The following is a 23,727-nucleotide window of genomic DNA, read 5'->3' on the forward strand; positions in this document are numbered from 1 at the left end:
ATAGCTAAACATATGAAACTATAGCCGTCTCATTACATGTTTTTGTATTAGCATTCTTACTAGAATCTGCTTATCCAACAATTCCTCTAATAATCCAAGTAAGATGAATACATTTTATTTACTTATTTGAAAAAAACAGTACTGTCCTGCATTATGGATCACAGTAGTTTGCAATGAACTATTACAGCTTTTCAGGCAGTATTTAAACAGAAAGAGATAAGTTTACAGAGAGACAAAACATTCATTACTTTCAAAAACTGTACTGAGACATTGAACAATGACTTACTGTTCTACAGAATCCATCACAAGGCAAAATACACAGTCAGTGCTGCAACCCAGACTACATTGTAATGCTTTTACAACACAGTATAACATGCAGAAGAAATGCAACAGAGCAAGCAAGAATTTTTTTTCAAAGCGGTCAACTAATACCATTGAAAATGTATATCTTCTTCTGCTTTTTTTGAAGTCCTTTAGCCACACAAACATTAAACCATCATCTCTTGTGTCATTAAACTACATGGAACCAAATATTAATTTAAAATACTTTACTGTATTTATGTATGCATACTATTGTCTGCTAGTGGATACACATATTTTTAAATCTCTCATGCCAATATATTTTTTTCAGTATAACAGATTCTCAAGAAACATGAAGGAATTGCAACTTTATAATGTAATGGCTAAAATATTATATCATTTTTAACACCAGCAGTCTACATGGTAATAACAAGAAACCATTTGGCATATTTGTTTTACTTATGATATGCTTCATTTATCTGATATTACTGCTGCCATTTTGATGTTCTGTTTTACATACTTCATTGTTCACATACTGTTCTGCTCTAGCCTAGTTTACTGTCAGTGAGTCAAGAAAACAATGTCTGCATTTTACAGCAGGAGACAACACAGCTTAATCAGAAAACATACTTACAGGTGTGCTCCCATCAGACAGGGTGTTCATGCTAATGGACATACTCATCTTCTCTGAGGACAGAGTGGGAGGAGATGGGCTGCGTTTGTCCAAACAGCCATTCTGAAGAGAATCTTGGTGCTGAAGATACACACGCCAAGCTCGCTGAATACTAGTTATAATTAAAATAGGTATAATTAAGAATATGACATCAGAGGAGTTGGTGTTTCAACATATTTCTCAGATAATTATCAATAGATTTGTAAATTATACATGACAGAACCTAATTCAGAAAACACATACTGTATCAGTAAATGTATTTATATTTAGCTGACATGATTTATTACTGACTCCTCAAGAATAAGCAACTATCTTTGCTAGCTTTTTCAACCCACTGAAGAATACATTATGCAATCTGATAGTTCCTAAATGAAAATAATTACAAAATAAAGGAAATCTTTAAATCTGAAACAGATTCATCCATTCCATACCAGCAGTACAAAAAACATTAATAATACTGCAGTGGGGACAATAGTGAAAATAAGATGCATAAATCCCCCACTAAAAGAATACCATACAACTATATGTTAACACTGGTTTAGGGGGTAGCGTGCTAAATGAACAAAATTATCACAACTGCATTCTGACAATAGTGTTATTTAATGATGACTGCTGAGCTTTAACAAACAGCCACAGTTTTTGCCGTCAGCAACTAATGTTATGTTGGCACAGTCATTTCTCACCATTCTTTCTATGGTCACCTTCTTCTCAGTGGAATACTGTCAAGTATTCATGCCTCATAATTATAGGTCCCAAACAGCACTCAGAATTTGACGTTAAGATACTCATGGCTCTTTCTTACATCTGACAAACAGTATGTGGAACTGGTCATGCTGTAAATACTTCAGGCTACAATGATTCCTACTTCAAAATCCAGGGCAAATTAGCTGTAACTAAAACTCGGGAAATTTCAGTGCACCCCTGCAGTTACTCACAGTGGGTGCAGCTAGTTATAACTCAACAGCCCAGGATAAAGGCTTAAACTAAGGGTAGCATTCTGACTGAATGAAATGGGAACATTAGATTTTGCACTTTCCACACATTACTATAACAGTTCAATGGCCAAGCGCAACCCTTCTTATCTCAGCATTCCGTATACAAGAATTCAATAAAAGTCTTTGCATTTTTAGTTATCCTATCAACTGTAAAACACATTGTAAATGCAAAATCAAAATACTCTTCTAAGCAGAATAAAGTGGTAATCACTAGAGATGCTTCAGCACTGGATGAACATTTGATAGCAGTTCTTTATTTTAAGTGAAATTCACTGGACGTGAATTTCTAATAGCATTCGGATGTCTGAAATGATGATTGGAAGTTATTTATTTAGAACTCTTGCTTTCAATAAAAAATGAGGGTCGGATTCAGAAACTTCATGCTCACTGCACAGGGCTATTATGCATGGACAATGGCTGGACACTGCACTGTGGACTGAGCAACCTCTAGGAGGTGATATATGTGTGCAAAAGTAGCAATAATTATTCATGGCTACATTCACAAATGATGTACCAAACATAATTAAATATTTGTGCCCAGTTCTGAATATCCCCACTCCATACTAGACAGGCAAAACAACCTGGCAATTCCACACAGATAGCCCAAATTTAACCTCTCTGCACACACATATAAAATATTCATACACTATATAGGCTAAATACCCAAACAGATGTTGAATGTACAGGTAGCCCTTCATCCCTGTGGCCTGTAACAAAACCTAATATTTCAGCTCTCTGCTTATATATATGAATTACTGAGTGGCAGCAGCAGTGCATAATGATAAGCAGCATTTGTCTTTTCCTGAAACAATGAATGACCATGAGACGGACCTTCTGGCTATGATCTGCATCCCATACTGCTGTGCACATGTTGTCCCACTGAGCAGTACAGGAACTGCAGATATGAGGACGTATTTTGCTATACACTGTATACACCTTGCATGGACATTTGGTATGGTATTTGTAGGATGAAGTGTAGGACTGCTTTACTGTGTTTAATCCTATGCATACACAAACTTAAAATCAAGCATGTAAAGTCAACTGACATGGCTAAAACATGTATGCAAATAGTGACATGACAGATTTTCATAGTGCTGCCTTAACTAATCTGCTTTTAAAACTGAAATTTAGGCTTGCATTATCAGTTACATATAGCTTCATAGATGTGTACTAGGCTAATGGCCCTGGAACCTTTGCAAGCCTAGCCCATAGCATTATCCTGGCATTGTGATCCCCGGGGTGAATTTTCTATTTCCCAACCACTCATCAAGATTTCCCTTGAAGAGGGTCAGTGAGGTGCTCTGTTTGACATGTATGGGAAGTCTATTCCATAGCATGGGCAGTCTCTGGGTTATGAACCTGTCCCTCCAGCTTGTTCTGTTGATTGTGGCAGTGAGGATGAGGTATCTGGAGCGTGTGTTGTGGAGGGATTGGGATTTCTTTAGATGTAGCATTTCTAACAGAGCTGGGTCAGACATGGCTTTGTAAGTCAAGCAGAGATCACCTCTAAGTAGGCAATATGAGACAGAGAATAGTTGGAGTTTTTTGAGTATGTCCATATAGGACAAGTGTTTAAGGCCTAGGATCCTCTTTGTGAGGTGCTTTTCTGGCCTCTCCAGTTGTTGCAGGTGTCTAGTGAGGTAAATGCCAAATGGGGCATTGTACTCGATGATTGGTCTAATGAGGGAAGAGTAGAGGGAGACAATGACCTCTTTCTTCCTGGATGCAAAACCCTTAGTAATGAGATATGCCACATAGAAGGACTTTCTGACCGCAGTGGCAATGTGGTGGTCAAAAGAGAGATTGCTGTCAACCTGTGTTTCCAGATCTCTTATAATGCCTTCTGTGTTTAGTGGACTACCACCGATGTGGTAATTCATGGGAACCAGGTTTTTCCCAAAGGGGGTGACGACACATTGTTTGGCATTATTGGTTTATCTATTCTGCTCCAGCAGAACTAACACGTAACCTGCACCTTATAGTCTCTCAGTAAAAGGACTTGCTTTCACTGTCTGTTTTTCCCTGTGTATCGTCCCCACCATTGATGTTTTTATTTATATTTTATTGCAAAATAGAACCAACATTAATTTGAAAGAACATAATGCAAAAGTTACTTGAATTTGTCTTTGTTGGGTTTTTTTTGCAAGTGGGCTTGCAGGAGGGTGCTTCATGAAAGTCTTTTGTCTATAACTGTGATCCTTAGCACAGCAGAAAAAGAAAAAAAATGCGTGAATGTATATTAACTCCAAGGCTGTAGCACTACATATTTCTCTACTATGAGATATCGATTAAGTATATGAAAATATCAGGACTAGAGCTGGATCAGAGTGCAAGGCAAACCCCTTTTGTATAATTCTTTTCATTGTCCTTTTTTTAACTGCAGTTTATCTTTTGGCTTTCTGGGACACTTAATTTTGGCACTTACATTTGTGGTGGAGAGAGACACCCTAGCCTTAGTGAATACTGAACTGTGGGGTAATGGACTGATACAGCTCAAAAATGCTTTATCCCAGGCATGGGTCCCCTCAAATTATCTATGGTATGATCCCAGTTATTCTCAATAGGGGTAATACATAATTATTGACACTGAGATTTGTAAGGCCAGTCTAACACCAAATGGGATAGGTTAATTCAAGCACCAGAAGCAAGATTGGCTAGGCTTAAAATGACCCATAAGGGAAGCTATCCTAGTACTTGCCATGAAGCTATGTGTGAACCTATAATTATGCGTCATCCATCCTAGTTTTCCTGTGAAAGGCAGCACCACTGTTGTCAATCCTGCCAATAGTGTTTCTGGTGACATGACACCTGTTATTGCTCTAGGGACAGTTAAAGAGAAGTTAAAGAGTTAATGAGAAATCAGAGGTGAAACATGCACCCAGCCATCTGCATTATCATTATGTTATGTCTCATATCCCTATGAATGTGCCCTGGGGTTTACCTCAAACTGCTAGCTTGGCAAACAGTGTTCTTAGCACCAACACTGGAATGGGTAAAACCTTACATGGTTGGTGAGCAATTTGTCATGTTTTTTTTTTTCTGAAATATTGAAGATGTGATGCTAGGAAGATGGACTGATACTGACTGACACTGAAACTGTCTATTCTACTGGTGTTCTCCAAATCTGTCTCTCTCTATAATTTGTTTCAGTATACAGGCCATATTTTGCCCTCTGCATTTTAGAACAAATATGTCATAAGCAGCGGCCAGAGCCACATGAGATGTTCCACTGTAGGGTATCTGATAGCATGTGGCATTTAGTTTATATGTCTTTCATGGTACAGAAGGTAACTGTCAACACAAGAGACAGTTTACCTCATGGTACTGAACATAAATGGCATGAGACTATAATGGTGATACATGCTAAGCAGGACAATAAGTAGGGTCTCCCCCTGACTGAGGGTCGCCATTGGCATATACTGGAATTCCTTTTCTAAGTCTTTGCATTATGGGGTATTGCACACAGACATGTCACTGTTGAACTATAGATAGCTGAATGAGGCCATCATCATCATGCCTCTGTATACAGTGGCTCGTGCTATGGAAGTGGAAATGTTCAGTTCTGTTCCTGAATTATATACAAACCTCCATAGTGATAAAAATATTTGGCTCTATACTATATATTTGGTCCATAATGATCCTCTGTGAACCAGATGATGGTCTTTTAAATAAGCAGGTTTATTTTTCACTATTCAAAAAATACTTATTAAAACATCATCTCTAAGTCCTACCAGAAACTTGCCCACATTCAATATAAAACAGGCTAAAATTGTTGATCATAAACTTTTGAAAGATGACCAGCTTGGTGAAACACTATGTCCATTTCTAAAAGAAGTTATCATGACTCCTTGATATCAATTATGCATTAAGGCTGGGGGGAGAGGAAATGGTTCATCTTTGTATCAAAATGCAAACAATCTTGACAATGTTATATTTTAAAATGCATGAAACATAAAGACAACCTAACAGATCTTCTAGAAAGATAGTGGGCCAGATTCACGAAGGCTTGTATGGAGAATAAGAGTAGAGTAAGACTCCATGCAGCCAACATGTCTGCCGAGTGATCCAGGAACAGCCGGCAGGGGAGTGCAAGAGAGCTCCTAAAACTCCTCTTACACGGACAGGGCTAGGTTATGCAAATTACCTCATTTACTGCTGAAAGTTATGCAAATGAGGTAAATTGGCAATCCAGGAAACCCTAACGTGTCCGAGTAAGAGTAGTGTTATTTGCAGAAATGTACTCGGTTGTCAACTGAGTACCGTTCTGCAAATAGCAAAACGGAGCCGTGACAGCTCCAAATAAAGGATGCATCCAGTTGAGGAAGCATGCCAATGGCCAAATATACAGCCATTGGCAATCCTACCCATTGCAAAATAAAAATTAATATATTTTTTTACCTCAGTCTCCAAAGTTTAAGCATAGCGCAGCGTTGCGCAAAAGTGCTGCGCTGTAAAAACCCCCCAAAAAATAAATAAAAGCCAAAAATAGGCATTTTATTATAAATATACATCTGCCATGCAAGTGAATGGCAGGCTGAAGACAACATGGCTACTGAGTAGAGGTTGCTAAGGGGGGAAGCTCAGTCTAAGAGATATAACCAAGCATTAGTAGGCAATCCTATGCAAATGAGGGTAAGGATAGTGAATCCCAATTTCACATGGCATATGAGCAAAGTCCGTGGAGTGTAAGAGTAGGATAAGTGGAGTATCAGAGTAGAAGATAGGTGACATCATGAGGGGAGTATGTAAGAAAGAATGTAAGCTCATTGGAGCAGAGTGGCATGTGTTTGCTGTCAGTTACCCATCACTGGAAGAGGCATGTCAACAGGTATCCTAGCTAAAGGCAAGAAATTGAAGGTGTATGCCGTGGACAACACTAAAGTTTCTTTTAGAAGTGCCTGCAACATGTATGCGTGCGTGTGAGCACCTGTAAAACCAAGTAAGACTGTGTGTGTGTGTGTGTGTGTGTGTGTGCGTCTGTGTGCGAGTGTCTAAGCCGGAGTCAGCAAGTGTTGGCCGTGTAAGCATGTGTGTGCACATGTGAGCTGGTGTGCGCATGTTTGCACTTGTTTGCGCGGCGCTGCCCCCTGTGAAAACAGAAAGGGAAAAGGAAGCACAACAAATAGTAGGAAGTTAACCAAGGAGAAGTAGCAGAGCTAGCAGGTGAAAACAATCAGAATCAGCCAATTACACAGGCAGTACACTAGCCCAGCCCAGCCCAGCACTTAAAACTCTGCAAACAACTTTCCACTATGTTTTTCTCAGAGACACTGCAACACTGCAGTAAGCTAATAGAAGTGAAAACTAAAAAAGCTTTATTGAGACAAAGAAATGTTAGGGGCTGCCATTGTTGTTATAAGGTGACATATGCAACATGCTGAGGGTGGTGACAATGTGAATGCTGCTGAGCAACCCACAGTGAGGAGATGGAGAAGAGTGTACAGGCCCAGGGTAACCTACCAGGGGCTACATGAGCTGGAGATAGTGGAGCACTATAGAGTGGACAGGGACCTCCTGCAGCAAATTGTTGAGCTGTGCAGGCCACGCCTCACACACAGAACCAACAGAGGGGAACCTATTCCAGTGGAAACCAATGTATGTGTTGGCCTAAGAATACTAGCAACAGGTACCTTCCAGAGACCAACTGGTGATATGATGGGGATTTCACAGGCATCATCATCCAGGGTACTGCACCAGTTCCTGAATGCCATGTCAGCACATGTCGGTGATCATGTATAGTTCCCCAATTCCCATGAGGTATTGGCCAGCAATATGCGTCTTTTCCAGCAAATATCGGAATACCCTGAGGTAGTGGGTGCAATAGACTGCACGCACATATGCATGAAAGCACCAGCTGGTGAGCGGGATAGGGTCTACTTTAACCGCAAGGGTTTCCCCTCCATCAACTGCCAAGTTGTGTGTGATGCCCAGGGCATAATAATGAATGTGTGTGCTGGCTGCCCTGGAAGCTACCATGATTCCCATATCTGGCATCTGACACAGCTGTACCAGACATTTGCCAATGGGGAAATCCCTCATGGTCACCTAGTGGGGGATGCTGGATATGCACTGGAGCCGTGGCTGATGACACCCATCAGAAATGCACACACACCTGAACAGGAACGCCATAATGAGGCACACGCACAAACACGAAATGTAATTGAGCATGTGTTTGGGCTGCTCAAGTCACAGTTCCGGTGCCTGGACACATCTGGTGGAGCCTTGCAGTACTCATCAACTGCATGTACCCAATAGTCATGGTATGTGCTATGCTACATAATATGATCCTGTGAAAACAGCTGCAGCAGGACCAGCATAGGGCCGGGCCAAACAGCCCCCCACCACTGCCAAGCCCATCACAGGCAGAGCATGACTCAGAGGAGGAACAACCTGAGCCTGCCCCAGTAGGCAGAAGGAGGCATGCCCAGTATGCTTTGGCCTTGACAAAGAGGCAACACATAGCATATACACTGGCTCAGTAGGAACCCTGAAAATTATACCTCTCTCTGACTCACACATATAGTAAAATGGATGCCCAACTTGACACTGCCTGTTATCAAACATGTATAGGGAGTGTAATATGTGCATCTGACATAGGCAGTCCTGCAGCACCACCTGAGGCATGATTGCCATGTTTTAAGCAATATAAATCAGTGCTAAACAGCTTTAACCACTATTTAGTATATGTAAACAAACTTGCACACACTAAGTAGCGCAATTTTGGGCAATGTTGAGCAATATTGGGCAGCGTTCATCAATGTTGGTTAACGTTGAGCAATGTTGTGCAGGTTTGGTCAAAGTTGGGCATAGTTGAGCAAAAGCAGGCAAACGTGGTCATATTTGCTTTACTGTTCCTTAAGCAGTCTGTTCTGCCCAGTATGAAAATATGAAGCAGGCACAGTCCTCGAACCCAGAATACTGTGCACTATAGTCACAGTACTGACCCATTAAACCATGCCAGTATTTCACTGGTCAGCTTGTATGAAGAAATGTTGATAAGTCTATGCAAAGTGTCTCCTGGAAACACCACAGGCACAGCATAATCCCTGTAGAGTTATGACACAAAGGTGAGCCCTGCAATAAAAATACAACTCGATTTACAACACACATATATTACAAATGTTAATATTGGGTGTGGTCACACACGTCAACAAATGTAGTGGACTTCACACAGCAACATACTGAAAGTTCACACTGGGCATGCTCACACACTTGAATAAATGAGGCAAATGTCAGCCAACAACATACTAAAGTCCAAACTGGGCATGCTCACAAACTTAGGCCATGTCTGAGTACAGCAGTGGGCCACACATATCAGGCAGTTGCATGTGTTAACCCAGGAACCTCTCACAATTCACCAATCCTGACTTGTACACACAGTGATATGACAACAGATACATACATAATATATTGGAACCCTGACATAATCAAATATGTACTACAGATACTTAGGTTGGTCATAGAAAGTTGAAAAGCAAAGAAAAAAAAATCCCGAAATCAGTATCATCAGTAAACAATGTGCACTCCAAACAATATCCAATCCAGGTCATGGAAAGATTATCTGCGAAGGAGTCCATACAGAACCATGACACTTCCTTCAGCTATGTCATGAATAGCAATGTACACTCATATATGTCCTGAGTCAGGGCCAACTGTAAATGACTGACAATGCCAACATCCTGTCAGACAGGCCCATACATACATACATACCCACCTCCCACTGACAAAAGGCCCACTCATCATACCAGGAGATATCACATGTAGGATGGGTAACCAGCTCCTTCCAAAGCTGAAAACATGGCATCAGTTGGATTACATTGTGCCCCTATATGTATCATAAGTGAACTGCAGAACAGACCCTGCACCTGAACAGTCTGTTGAGCCTCACCCTCTCTACAGGATATGAAACTGTTGAATGGGTTACAGCAATATATGGCACACTACACAAGTGTTGGTGCACAACAGACCATGGGAACTATAGTCTTATAAGCCAATGAAGTCTGATGTGCAAGACCATGGAGTCCATCATCATTGAAGTCAGAAACAGAGCTATTGGAAGCCTACAAACACACAATCCTACCAACTTTGGACTGTTCATGGGCAGATCATGTTTCCCAAACTTGCTAGACTGTTTGCGAGGCAGCCACCCAGGATATACATCAATGAAATGAGCTACACATGTCCCACATACACTTTGAATAGGCCTTTTCCAACATCCCAGACACATGTCGTATCCACAAAATAAATAACCTGTGCATAAATATGTATTGTCATTGGATGGATTAGCAACTGTGCCACAGATAGATCACACAAGGTAAGAATTGCGGAGTCCTGTTCAAGCTGGTAACACCTGCTGTCCCCCATGTCTCAGTCCTGGGATTGCATAAAAGTAAGTGCACACACAGTGCCATGTCTAGTCTGATGATGTCAGCATCCCACAAATATAGCAGTGGAAATGAACAATCCCAGTAAAGCATATAGCGCGTCATGTTAATGTGTATTTCTCCACTATCATAACATAGTTAGGTAGGGGTATGAATCCTGCAATTGCTGAGAGTGTGCGTGTGTGGGTGTGTGGGGGTGTGGGGGTATGTGTCTGTGTGATTTCCTTTTTGAGAGTATTGCCCTTTTTTGAGACTAGGCAAACACCTTAAAAGTGTTATATTCCTGTTTGGCAGGTTTGATGATGTCAGCATCCTACAAATGTAGCAGTGGAAATGAAAACACCCAGTAAAGCATATAGCATGTCGTGTTAATGCGTATCTCTCTAGTATCATAACATAGTTAGGTAAGGGTTTGACTACTGCAATTGGTGAGTGTGTGTGTGGGGGATGTATGTTTCTGTGAGATTTCCTGTGAGAGTATTGCCCTTTTTGGAGACTAGGCAAACACCTTAAAAGTGTTACATTCCTGTTTGGCAAGTCTGATGATGTCAGCATCCTACAAATATAGCAGTGGAAATAAAAACGCCCAATAAACCGTAGAGCGCGTCGTGTTAATGCGTATCTCTCTAGTATCATAACATAGTTAAGAAGGGGTTTGAATCCTACAATTGCTGAGTGCGTGTGTGGGGGTGTGTATGTTTCTCTGTGATTTCCCTTGAGAGTATTGCCATTTTTGGAGATTAGGAAAACACCTTAAAAGTGTTCCATTCCTGTTTGGCAAGTCTGTTGATGTCAGCATCCTACAAATATAGCAGTGGAAATGAAAACTCCCAGTAAACCATATAGCGCGTCGCGTGAATGCATATCTTTCTAGTATCATAACATAGTTAAGCAGGGGTTTGAAGCCTGCAATTGCTGAGTGTGTGTGGGGGTGTGTATGTTTCTCTGTGATTTCCCTTGAGAGTATTGCCCTTTTTGGAGACTAGGAAAACACCTTAAAAGTGTTCCATTCTTGTTTGGCAAGTCTGTTGATGTCAGCATCCTACAAATATAGCAGTGGAAAAGAAAACTCCAAGTAAACCACATAGCGTGTCGTGTTAATGCGTATCTCTCTAGTATCATAGCATAGTTAGGTAGGGGTTTGAATAATGCAATTGCTGAGTGTGTGTGTGGGGTGTGTGCATGTTTCTGTGTGATTTCCTTTGAGAGTATTGCCCTTTTTTGAGACTAGGAAAACACCTTAAAAGTGTCGTATTCCTATTTGGCAAGTCTGATGATGTCAGCATCCTACAAATATAGCAGTGGAAATGAAATCTCCCAGTAAAGCATATAGCGCATCGTGTTAATGCAGATCTCTCTAATATCATAACATTGTTAGGTAGGGGTTTGAATCCTGCAATTGCTGAGTGTGTGTGTGGGGTTGATATGTATGGTTTTCTGTGAGAGTATTGCCCTTTTTGGAGACTAGGAAAACACCTTAAAAGTGTCGTATTCCTCGTTGGCAAGTCTGATGATGTCAGCATCCTACAAATATAGCAGTGGAAATAAAGGCTCTCAGTAAAGCATATAGCACGTCGTGTTAATGCGTGGCTCTCTAGTATCATAACATAGCTAGGTAGGGATTTGAATTCTGCAATTGCTGTGTGTGTGTGTGTGTGTGTGTGTGTGTGTGTGTGTGTGTGTGTGTGTGTGTGTGTGTGTGTGTGATACTGTTGGTTAATGTGTTGTGTGTTTAGCTTTTACTGTTGTATGACATATCAGTATAACAACAGTATGTGCATCGCACACTTCAGGTATCTGTGTGGCAAATACATATATGTACATGTGACCTCAATTAGTTCATAGGTGTAAAGCCTGCTTTCTACATGAATATATCTGTTACCTATGACAGATTGTGCTGCTGCTTCTCAGACCTTCGGTCACATATGTATGTTTGTGACAAGGCCAGATCTGTGGCCTAGGTCATCTGTGTCACACACACCCATGACAGTTTCTATAGAATAGTATGAGTGAGGGTTCATGCCTTGGGTATATTTCAGACATGTTCAAACACAACAAAGTCCGTCAATAATGGACATTCATTATAGGTGTACAACAACTTTGTGAATATGCATACAGACCCCTTATTGGTTATGTGATACACCGGGGGACTTCAGAATACCTATGGAAATGTGAATACCAAAGGACAGATGACATAACACTTAGTCGTATGTACACATCTGTACCCGTTCTACATGTTTGGGGCTACTACCTATGTGGTACTGTCGGGATGCAATATTTAATACATGTGGATGACTATGCTATATTTGTCTTACAGCTTTACAGCATGGGTTGGACAACAGGTATCTGTCTGTATGATACCCTTGTGGAATATAAGTGTCTCATCCGGAGAATGCATTGTTAGCCACTGTATGCATTTCCAGATGTGGACAGACATATCCCTAGTGTGTTTGCTTGTACCTAAGAGGGCTATATGCCAAAGAGGAGTGGTCCCAGGAATGGGTGGTGGTCAATACCACTGGTTACTGGTATAGTATAGTACCGGACGGATCCAAATGCTACTGAGTTACCTACATCTGTGTGTCAGTTGTCAAGACATCATCTAACAATTGGTTATAGTCAGGCTGTTGAGGTTGTGTACACTATCAGAATGCAAACCAATGACAGATAGTAACAGTATCACCCACAGCATAGTGTCAAACCATGTCATACAAACATGTGTAATCAAGTTAAAATATTTGTGTATTAAAATGCATACTGGCCACCAATAGAAGCAATGAAGTCTTGACACTGTGTAATATAGGGTATGTCACCCTTCCCATGTGTCCACTATGCACATACATGCAGACAGTGCACCTCTACCATGTTCACAAATGTACACATGCAAATCTGTACTGCACACATCACACACGTACTGTCCACTCACCAACACATGATGACAAAACTACACACATCAGCCAAGTGGCACATGGGTGAACAATACATTCTTGGAATTAACACTGTTGTAAACAATACTACATTGATAATCATAGCTTTAATGCATCATTCCTGCTCAGATATACCTACAGGGATATCATTACACTGTACTGTTGACAACATGCTAACATTGCTACACTATTAGAAAGTCACCCTGTGCATCAGCACCATGTTAGCCTGCTCCTGCATCAATGTTACAGATGGCAGGAGGTGGCACAGTTTCATCATATGCACAGGGTGTGTTGTTGGTCTGCCAAAGCCCGACATTGACCCATCCAATTGACATGTATGTGTGTGTGTGTGTGTGTGTGTGTGTGTGTGTGTGTGTGTGTGTGTGTGTGTGTGTGTGTGTGAGGGACAACAGTACAGCATGGGTCAATGTTGATGTAATGTGTGTGTGTGTGTTAGCCCTAGGTGTTTGGATTATGTGTGTGTGTCTGCATGCACACAGTTCCACCATGTGGCTGCCATATATGGGAGGTTGTGCGACAGCCACAGTCTGTACCTGCCAGGCTGTACTGATCACTGTCTCTGGCCATGGACACAGTACCTGTGCCTGACACTGGTGCAACAGACAGTATTGGGTACTAAGCCAGACTGGGTACTATCATCAGAGGCAGAGGGATGTCGACTGGATGCATGTCCCTGCTGGGACTGGCCAGAGCCACGTGCACATGGTCTTCTATGATGGTCTATTGACAGCCCTGCTCCAACATTGCTGGGGCTGGCACTGACACTGCGGAGCGGCTGTGACTTGTGTGTCGTCCGCGACGACTGCCAGCCAATGATGTTGCTGGCATACATCCACATCAACGTATCGGCCGTCCTGCACTGTCCTGGCACATGGACATTACATTGCGGAGAACATCTAATGTCTCCCCCCAATGTCTATCAATGACCTCGGTGTAGTAACGCACTGCACCCGCAAGGTCACGGATACTGTCATTGATAGCGGTGTTATGGGCCCTCTGCTCCCTCAGTCCCTGTCTGGTGTACCGTTCCATGCGTGCCTGTGCCTGCATTACAGCCCAGAACATATCTGAGGTTGTAAGACCTGTGGGGGCATGTCTGCCAGGGGCATTACGACCAGCAGTGCTCCCATGAGAACCCCTGGACATCCGCCTATGTGGTACCATTTCAGGAATCTGGGTATGGCTGCTGTGAGGGGTTGCATGTTACCACACTATCCTGGTCAATGCCTTCTGTATGCTGTCTCTCAGCTAAGGCCATCGGTGATGAGGGATGTATTGGCAGTATGAATGTGCGCATAGATGGTGTGGAAAGCTGTGTACTGTCGATTGGCAGAACAATGACAGATCCTGTCAAACCTGCCTGTGCCACAACATGTTTCATCATCTCCACTATTTGTGGCAGTGTCTTCAGGTTCCCTGCTGCACTCAACCAACACAACCTCAGCACCTGTGAGAGGGAGACAGGAAACACACTTTACAATCTGTACATGATGTTAGCACACATGCACACATGCACACATGAACACATGCACACATGCACACATGCACACATGAACACATGCACACACGCACACATGCACACATGAACACATGCACACATGCACACATGAACACATGCACGCATGCACACATGCACACATGCATGCATGCACACATGCACACATGCACACACTAACACATGAATGCATGCACGCATGCACACATGAACACATGCACACTTGAACACAAATACAATACTCACTAAAGTACACACACACACACACACACACACACACACACACACACACACACACACACACACACACACCAACAGCAATCCAGAGCATACCCATTAGTGGTTGATGGTGAAATACAGTATCACAAGCCAAAGAGCTCTATCACACGTGTCAGCATGCAAGATGTGTGTTGCTCAACAGCATGCAGTGCGAGTGTAGAGAGTCCTTGTTAATAACATTATACATGTGTTTGATGCATGTGTGTTGTTCAATGACTGGTCTCACGCTGGAACACAATGTGTACATGGACACAACATTGCTGTGCAAGTATTAAATGCTTTTCAATGTCCTGTGCACCATCACTCACAGGTATACATACCATGGCTGGATGCACACAACTGTCAGGTGTATAGCAATGAATGCTATGTGTTGTACTGTAGTTACTGTAACTGGATGTAGTGTAGTACCAGGAGCCATCATCAGGCAGCATCATGTGGTCACTCAAGGCCACTAATGTGTGCCACACTGGCAACTATCTTGCTGTACCTAAACTGCAGCACTGTGGCTACATTAACCATTTCACAGGCAGTTGTTACATGGGTATGTAAGATGTTCAATAGGGAGCATTGCCTAACATGAATGTCTTGTTTGTTGAAGAGTTTTGCAACGCCCCATGATAGGCCTCTACCCCTCAGGTATAGTATGTGTGCTGTGTGGATGACATATGGGATACTGGAGTCTGACCTTACAGCAGGTGTCAACATATGCCATGTGTATCATATTGACACGTACTGCGTATGACAAGGTGGTGTATGTTGTGTGCATGTGTATTGACTCTGCCTATACAATGTCCACTACAGTGTACCACAATTGTTTGGGATGCTCTGTGTATAGCATGTGTTTGAAGCAGCCACTCATGCTACTGGGATGTGCATAGTCCCACAGAAAACATGCAGAGCATGCATTATGTGTAGGTGTTGTACATGTGTATATGGCCTAAAACCCACCTATGACATGCACATGTTATTTGCCATATGACATGTAGAACACTCACCAGCCTGGGTCTGCTGTCTTGCTGTCACACCAGAGGGACCTACAAGGATATGAGATAGTCAGTGTCAACAACTGTGGCATTGCTGCTGTGACTTTGCAATTTTACAGTAGTACAATGGTTGACAGTCACAGGCATACAGATTATGTTCAAAATTATCAGTATTGCACAACACCAGGCTCCACATCTTCCAAATACACAGTACACATCTGACATATGCATGTTCTAACAATCAAGCAAACAGTAGTCTACAGATATGGCATGTTACCTGCATGCTCTGAGTCAACATGCTGGGTGACTCCGGCCTCCATGATGACACATGTCTGTTGTAGTGGTTGGCCAGGAGCCACCACACTGAGGAGCAGCTCTTCCACTCTGGTGAGGGGCGGGTGTGATGCTGCACCACCACCTGTGGCAAGCTGTTGTCTGCGGACATCGGAGGCATGCTGCCGGACATGTCTAATTAAATCACTGCAGTGGTGGCGTACCTGCTCATAAGTCTGGTTATGCATGCCTACGTCATTAACCCGATGGACAACATCCTGCCACAGTGCAGTGCGCTCATGCTGGTCCTGGATGGTTCTGGAGAACAGCAGGGTGTGATGTTGTAATAGTGTGGAGATGATTACTTCCTCCTCTTCAGGGGAATAGGCAGGGTTGTGATGATGAGACATGTCCCTGGAAGAAAATAAAACAATTATTGTGAGCAAGTCTTGTGGCACACTTAACATTCTAAAGTACAGATATCAATGAAATGCCATATATAGCAACCTATTGACTATCAGTAGATACACACTTTTAATACCACACATCAGTGCTGCCTGACAGTACCTGGCACGTTCTATATATTAAACCATGTTCTGCACAGCAACAAAGTGAAACCAGTATTTAAGACTATACAACAGCACATGGCACACTGTATGTGAAACAATGCACCACCTAGCCACAGGAGGTATATATGAAGCTAATGCATACAGAAATTTGTCATCCATTGAAATGATTGCAAAGTACAGTTACAGTACTACCAGTACACCACAGTACTTGTTGATAGCAAACCCCTAAGTAACATACATGCACATTCATCAATATAGGTGGCATACTGCTGTACTACACTATACATGTTGCTAGATATGCACTTATATCCTGTAACACACATACGACCCAGGCCATGTTACAGGCATACCCACACACACATCAGACATACCTACAAGACACAAAGGTATGGCAACCCAGATGAGCTTTACCTGTGTACCATACAGTACTGTGTGTCAACACTTACAAAACCTTATGCTTGAGGTATGTAATGTGTGGGGACTAGAGGTAACAAGCAAAATAGTGTTTCAAAGCAATGTGGATATACACCATACTGTGCTGTTTAGGCCTACAGCTTCAGGTAGTACTACAGTTCATACAGGATTTGTATTCACAAGTGTTAACAATCAATGAGCATACATGTACTGCTTTAGCATACAATGGCACACTCCAGTCAACACCATGGGACTATGTCACAATGTATACCATACTGCTTTTGCTGCCTAGCAATAGCATACATATCTTTTGTGGGGATCAGAGCTAGAACGCTGCATACCGTGATATAAACATTTACCCACTAGGCTATCACACATATACACAACATTGACACATTCACCTACATATTCACCATCACACTCAGTGAACCTCACATAGCAATTAATGCAACATGTACATGCGTGTGTGTATCAGGTCATAGGTAGCTCATAGGCTATTAGGCATAAGGCCTATAGAAGCTTAGCCATACAGTACCCTGCCCTTCAATACCCATGTAATTTAAGTTCATGTGCCCCTGTCATGCAGAGCCACAGAGGTGATTCCCAGGTTGTATTTCCTATGTCACATCCATTTATCATGATTATTCATGATGACTGCTAGTGAGGACCTTTCTTTGCTATTGATAGGTAGTTAGTTCCAGGGTATGGTATGTGTCTGAGATGATAATGTACCACTCCAGCATGTTCTGCTTTTTGATGTTACAAGGTTTAGATCAGTACAGTGTGTAGCTTGTAGGGATTTTGATCTGTTGACATGGAGCATGCCCAACACGTGTGGGTTTGGCATAACTTTGTATGTTAGGCAGAGGTTGGCTCTGGGTGTGCGGTATGTGACACAGTGTAGCTGTGGTTTTGGCAGACAGTCTGCATAGGGCATCTGTTTGGGTCTGGTAATACTCTTTGTGGTGTTGTGCCTGGCGTCTACACTTGCTGTAGATGTCTTCTGAGGTACATACCAAAAGGCCCATTGTACTCTATGATGGGTTTTATGACTGATGAGTAGAGTGGAACACTGACCTCTCATTCCATGTATGACACATCTTTTGTGATGACATGTGGACCATACACAGTTTACATGACTAGTGTGGCAGTGTGATTATCAAAAGGGACACTACTGTCCACCTGTGTCTTGTGGTCTCTTATCACACTTTTGGTGTTGAGTAGACTACCACCTATGTGGTAGTTCATGGGTACAGGGTTTTTAACAAAAGGGATGGCAATACATTTACAACATTGAGCTTGAGCGTACATATAAACATCCATTGGTGTACATATAGATTTATATGTAGGCACATATACAGTCCACCTTTCATGGTGGGAATATCAATTATGCAAGGGTTGACAGAGATACAGTTATGTAATAATTTTGCACAGTCTTGTGCAGAATGCATTGAGGGTATTCTCATGCCATGTATCTTTAGCAGGACTCCCTGTCTGGAAGACTATAAACGTAGCAAATCGTACCCACAATGTTTAAACACCACATGTCATATACCAGCACTGTATGCTGTCTTATTTGCCACACACTACAACCTACATGAAAATATGCACATAACAACCTTCACCAACCTATATATGTCCACCCTTCACAAACAGTTGCAGTATGTACCTTGCACATGTTAAGATGCTAATATGTCTGACACATAAATATCTCTACATATGTGTGTGCCATACACACACAAGGTACACACTGTTGTATGTCTGTAGACCTCATGGATGACCTGTTGGGCCTTGCTACAACATGAACAGTTGTCACATGTATGCATAATATTACAGGGAGTATTTATAGCTGCTAATGCTACATTACTATACTAGCCTGGTACAGCAGTTGCCAATGCTAAGCTACACATTATATGACTATCATGCATGTATGACTCTGTCACAACCATGTTTATATAGCTGTTTGCACTACTCCCCCAGACAGCCATTATACACAGTACTGTACAGAACATAGTTGACATGATTGGATGTTTGACATTAACTGCTGAGCTACATATGTCACAGTTATGTCCCACTGCAGACAGCTACACACTAATTTGTCCATGGCACTAGTCATGCATGGCATTATTGCATACATACCTACTGCTGCCACATATGCATGTTTCAAAGTATTTACAGTACTCTTCATAAACATCTACTACTTGCCGGTAATCACATTTCTGTCACATACCTGTTTGTCACTTTCAGGTCCGTCTGTTTTTTTTTTTTTTACAATTTTTTTTGGTGTTGCCTAAGCAGAGATTGCTTCTACTTAATTCCCTTTGCTTATTAATTAAGTTTTTTTTTTTTACTTAATTAAGATATTTGGTGGCTGATTCACTAGAGTATTTTTACTCAATTAAACTTTTGCGTTATTAAGTAATAACTACTGTTTACTCACCCACAAGTTCTGTGAAGCTTTAGCACGTGCAATGTAATGATTGCAAGTGGGGATAGCAAGTACAGTCTGCTTTTATAGGTATCTGCACATGTGCATGTGATGACCTCTGCACCAATTGGTGCCCAGCATTTGGTAAATGCATACAGCCTGCTGTGTGGTAATTGCAGTGCTCACTGTCATAGCAACCCAATGCTATAAATTGCTAAGTTTTGTAGGCATAGCCCTTTCAGATTTCCAGAGTGGGGCCCATGCTTGTTTGCTGTGTACACTGTTGTTTAAGTCAGAAGGTTGGTATACTTCTTATATTTGAAGCTAGAGGTGTAGACAGTGATGTACATGTTGTACTCAGACCTGACTGTTGCCACTTCCAGTACAGAGCTATCAGTGTAGAGTTTAACTCACCCCTACAAATACTTACACAAGATATATGTGAGTATGTAGTTTCTTTTCTACTTATGTAATTGACTGCTATACAAAAGTAGTTATTGAGAAGTATTCTTTTGACACATGAACTGTTTGTGGACTGTTATACTGTGCATATTGATGTACTCACTTCTGCAGGGTTTGTGTATTTTTATTGTTGACATTAGCACAGGAGTCTCAGGTAAACTGGACAATTCTACTACTGAGTATGTCTACCTACATCCTTGGTTGACCCTAAATGCACGTATATTTAAAATATGGGGGGGTGCAGACATACAGAGATTATTATATCTTATTGTGTGTGTGTTATCTTACTGGACTTAATGGATTGGTGTGTACCTGTTGGTTTATCAATGCAGGTGGTCTGTCTGCATAGTTCCCAACTGTGAACCTATCCAGTAGGTAGCCAGATGTTAGCCTTTGTCTGTGCAACCCACAGGTGTTTTCAGCACTGGTACAATGGCATTGTTACAGTCAGTTGCTACCAGCACATGGCTACATCCTTTGGTATTTCTGTGTTGTACTCTTACATAAGGGTATGCTTGTGGAAGTCCTCACAAAGCTATTTGTAGAGTGTGTAACAGCAGATGAGCTGATATGCCTGTGTGTTTGTGCCTCTGCCAAGCCTATGAAACACTCAGATACATATTTTCTTGGAGTCAGGAATAGGTAGTTAGAAATGAGGTACACCTTCCAACTAATAGAGACAGTAAGTGTAGACTTGAGTGAAGCAGTGCATATGGATTTGTACTCCTTTTATGAAGTACAAACAGTGTCTACTGTTATTATTGTGATTATTTATTGTGTAATACAACACCTCTCTGACTAACGTCAGTACTTTTCAGAGGGATTCAGAGGGACACAGCTAAAATATGTTTCACAATCACGAAGTATGGCCTCTGCCCTAATCAGATATGCCAGTGTTTGTCCTGCTATGATACTGTGTGGGGGTTGTAAAGTGCTTCAATTACATTATTTGCTGCTAGAATGGCTGCTTCCCTTATCACAGTCATGTAATGCAATTCCACAAAAATTGCTGGTAAAGATCCACAGAACAAGCTTTGTGTTACGGCCTTCCTATTTTTCCTTTACATTCACTCATTGTTTTGCATGATATATTTATTTCAGCACCAAGTTATTGTATATGTGCTGTGGCTAAGTAGTACTTCATGCAGTCAAGTGTGTCCAAGGTCTGGGGTTCGAGACTGACAGAGGTGTTTTATTTTGCTGCTGAACAGAACAAGGGCCCTGACATACAGAGTGGCTAAGGCACTTTTAAGCAGTTGTAGGTGGGTTTACTCAATTTTGCGTGACGCTTAGCGATGCTAAGCTTAGCGCACACATGCACACACTCACTCAAACCCGCTAACTACTGCTTAAAAGTGCTTACTCCCGCTAACCCCTGCGCTAATTTCTTTGAAAGAAAAGAAAATGGGGAGATAGGAAAGTGGTGAAAAGGGGGGCACAAAGAGGGAAAGACAGTGGGGAAACCAGCTCGGGATGTGCAGGACAGGTTTAGGGAAGGTCCATAGATGCCCATTTCTTTACCAGCAACAGCTGTGCATATGTTAGAAATTTGGAGTGAAATTTGAAACCTTCCACCCCTGAGAGAGGGGTGAGGACAACAAAGTATGCTGTACTGCCAATTCTAATTATTAGTTTACATGTCCAGCAGGCATGTGTGCGAAATGGGCAGCTATGCATGGGGCATAATTTTTTTGTGGGAACAGATTGCCCTTTTTTTTTTTTTCAGGTGAGAGTGGAATGTGAGGTAGAGGAAGTAGGTATATTTGGGAAGGTAGGTTGGGGAGGTAAACAGACAAGACAAACAAGATGCATACAGGGGCGGAGTATGATAGATGGGGTGGGTGAACACAATTGACCGGGACGGATGTTTGGAAATCGCAAGCCTATGAGCCCACAGATGGTAACAGTGGGACTGAGATCCACACCCATGGGCAGTCACCACTGCACCTTCACAGCCCCGAGGGTGGCTGTGCTGGGGGCTGCATAGGAGGGGCAGGCTCACTCGTGAGTCGCGCCACTCTAGCCTCGAGCTGGCATAGGGGATCAGTGACTAAACGCTGGATCTCCCTATGCACCACAACCCGGACCCTTCGGAGGGTGACAGGTGGCCCTTCTCCGCCCACGCTTACAGGGGGCAGACGAGCCCCATCCCCTACAGTGCTTCCACCTGAAGGTGGCACAGGACCAATGGAGGAGGGTAGCCCGGGCTGGGCACCAGACCTGCTGTGCCAGGTGCAATCGCCAGCTGAGGAGGGACAGGTGGGTCTGCTGGGACCGGCCTTCCCATATGTTCTGTGATTAGGTGTGTTTAATTACAACATAGACAACAGCATTCCAAATTAGTTGTAACAGCATGCAATAATATTCCCATTAACCCAACACACCAGGGTTCCAACAGTTGAACAGCAAGCATAACACATGCATATATTGAACGACAGTGGACATTACAACAGCATGCAGGGATGATTGTTGGCAACAGGCCACCAAGATTGTGGTGTTTGAACAGGGCACATGCATCAAAGAAAATGCAGATTTTTATAGAACAATAGGACATATGTCCCAACAAATGTTTTGAGATTAGACATACCCATTGAATTGTGGAACTGCATTGTTTATGCACATAAAGTAGGGTGTAAAAAGAAACCTCCATTAACATCTTATAAGTACTTTTAGTCTACACTACATTCCTATTGACTACAGGTGTATATCCCCTACATGTATTATTACACTAGGCAACATGCATTAGATTGTGTAATGGGTTTGGCTAGTTCATTATATACCTGACCTATATCCGACATACTAACTGTCCAAGATGCAGATGTTACTGCTACATAGTTATATTTTATTTTTATATTTATGTATCTACATATCTGGATGTGTTCACGTGACATTTTCAGTTAAATTTCTACAGAACCCTACATTTTATGTAGCACACTCACATTTCTGGGGAACACCTTGACAAGCTACTCATGTGCCAGATTTACCTATGCATGACAGCCATTTAACAACTGTTGAGGACTGTATATATGCTTCTCAGCTACTGGCACTTCCTTCATCCACTTTATATGGGTCTGCACAACTGTGGGATGACAGCACTTAATACAACAGTACTATTTATTTAATGCAAGGGTACAACAACATTTCAAAGTAAGTAACACAGACACAGTCCAAGTATTATACCTTTATTAAACACTCTTTTCTACAGGCTCTCTCCTTTACTTGTTATTACAGTGCATATGGAAGACATATTCAAGACATTATACCTTTATTGATAGGTTACAACACTCTTTTTCAGGCTCGCTCACTTATTTTATATGACAGTACATGCAGAGATAGTATTCCAGACTTATTTTACCTTTATCAATGGGTTACTACACTCTATTTCTGGCTCTCTGACTTATGTTATATAACAGTACATGCAGAGAAATTATTCAGGGCATTTTATAGCTGCATTATTGGGCTACAACACTTTCTGCATGCTCTCTCACATATATTATATAACAATACATGCAGAATAATTACTA

General features: G+C 42.0%; 1 protein-coding gene across 1 annotated transcript in view; it reads right to left on the reverse strand.

Annotated features, from left to right (window-relative positions):
* Nucleotides 1-913: 913 nt before the first annotated feature.
* IQCJ (IQ motif containing J) overlaps nt 914-23,727 on the reverse strand; it is a 195,640-nt gene continuing 172,826 nt past the window's right edge. The window contains exon 4 of the mRNA XM_044070824.1: nt 914-1,085. Coding sequence (XP_043926759.1) covers nt 914-1,085 — 172 coding nt within the window. The remainder of the gene's footprint in view (nt 1,086-23,727) is intronic.

The sequence above is a fragment of the Protopterus annectens genome, chromosome 4.part1, assembly GCF_019279795.1.
Source record: "Protopterus annectens isolate FY-2018-M chromosome 4.part1, PAN1.0, whole genome shotgun sequence".
NCBI classification, from domain to species: domain Eukaryota; kingdom Metazoa; phylum Chordata; order Ceratodontiformes; family Protopteridae; genus Protopterus; species Protopterus annectens.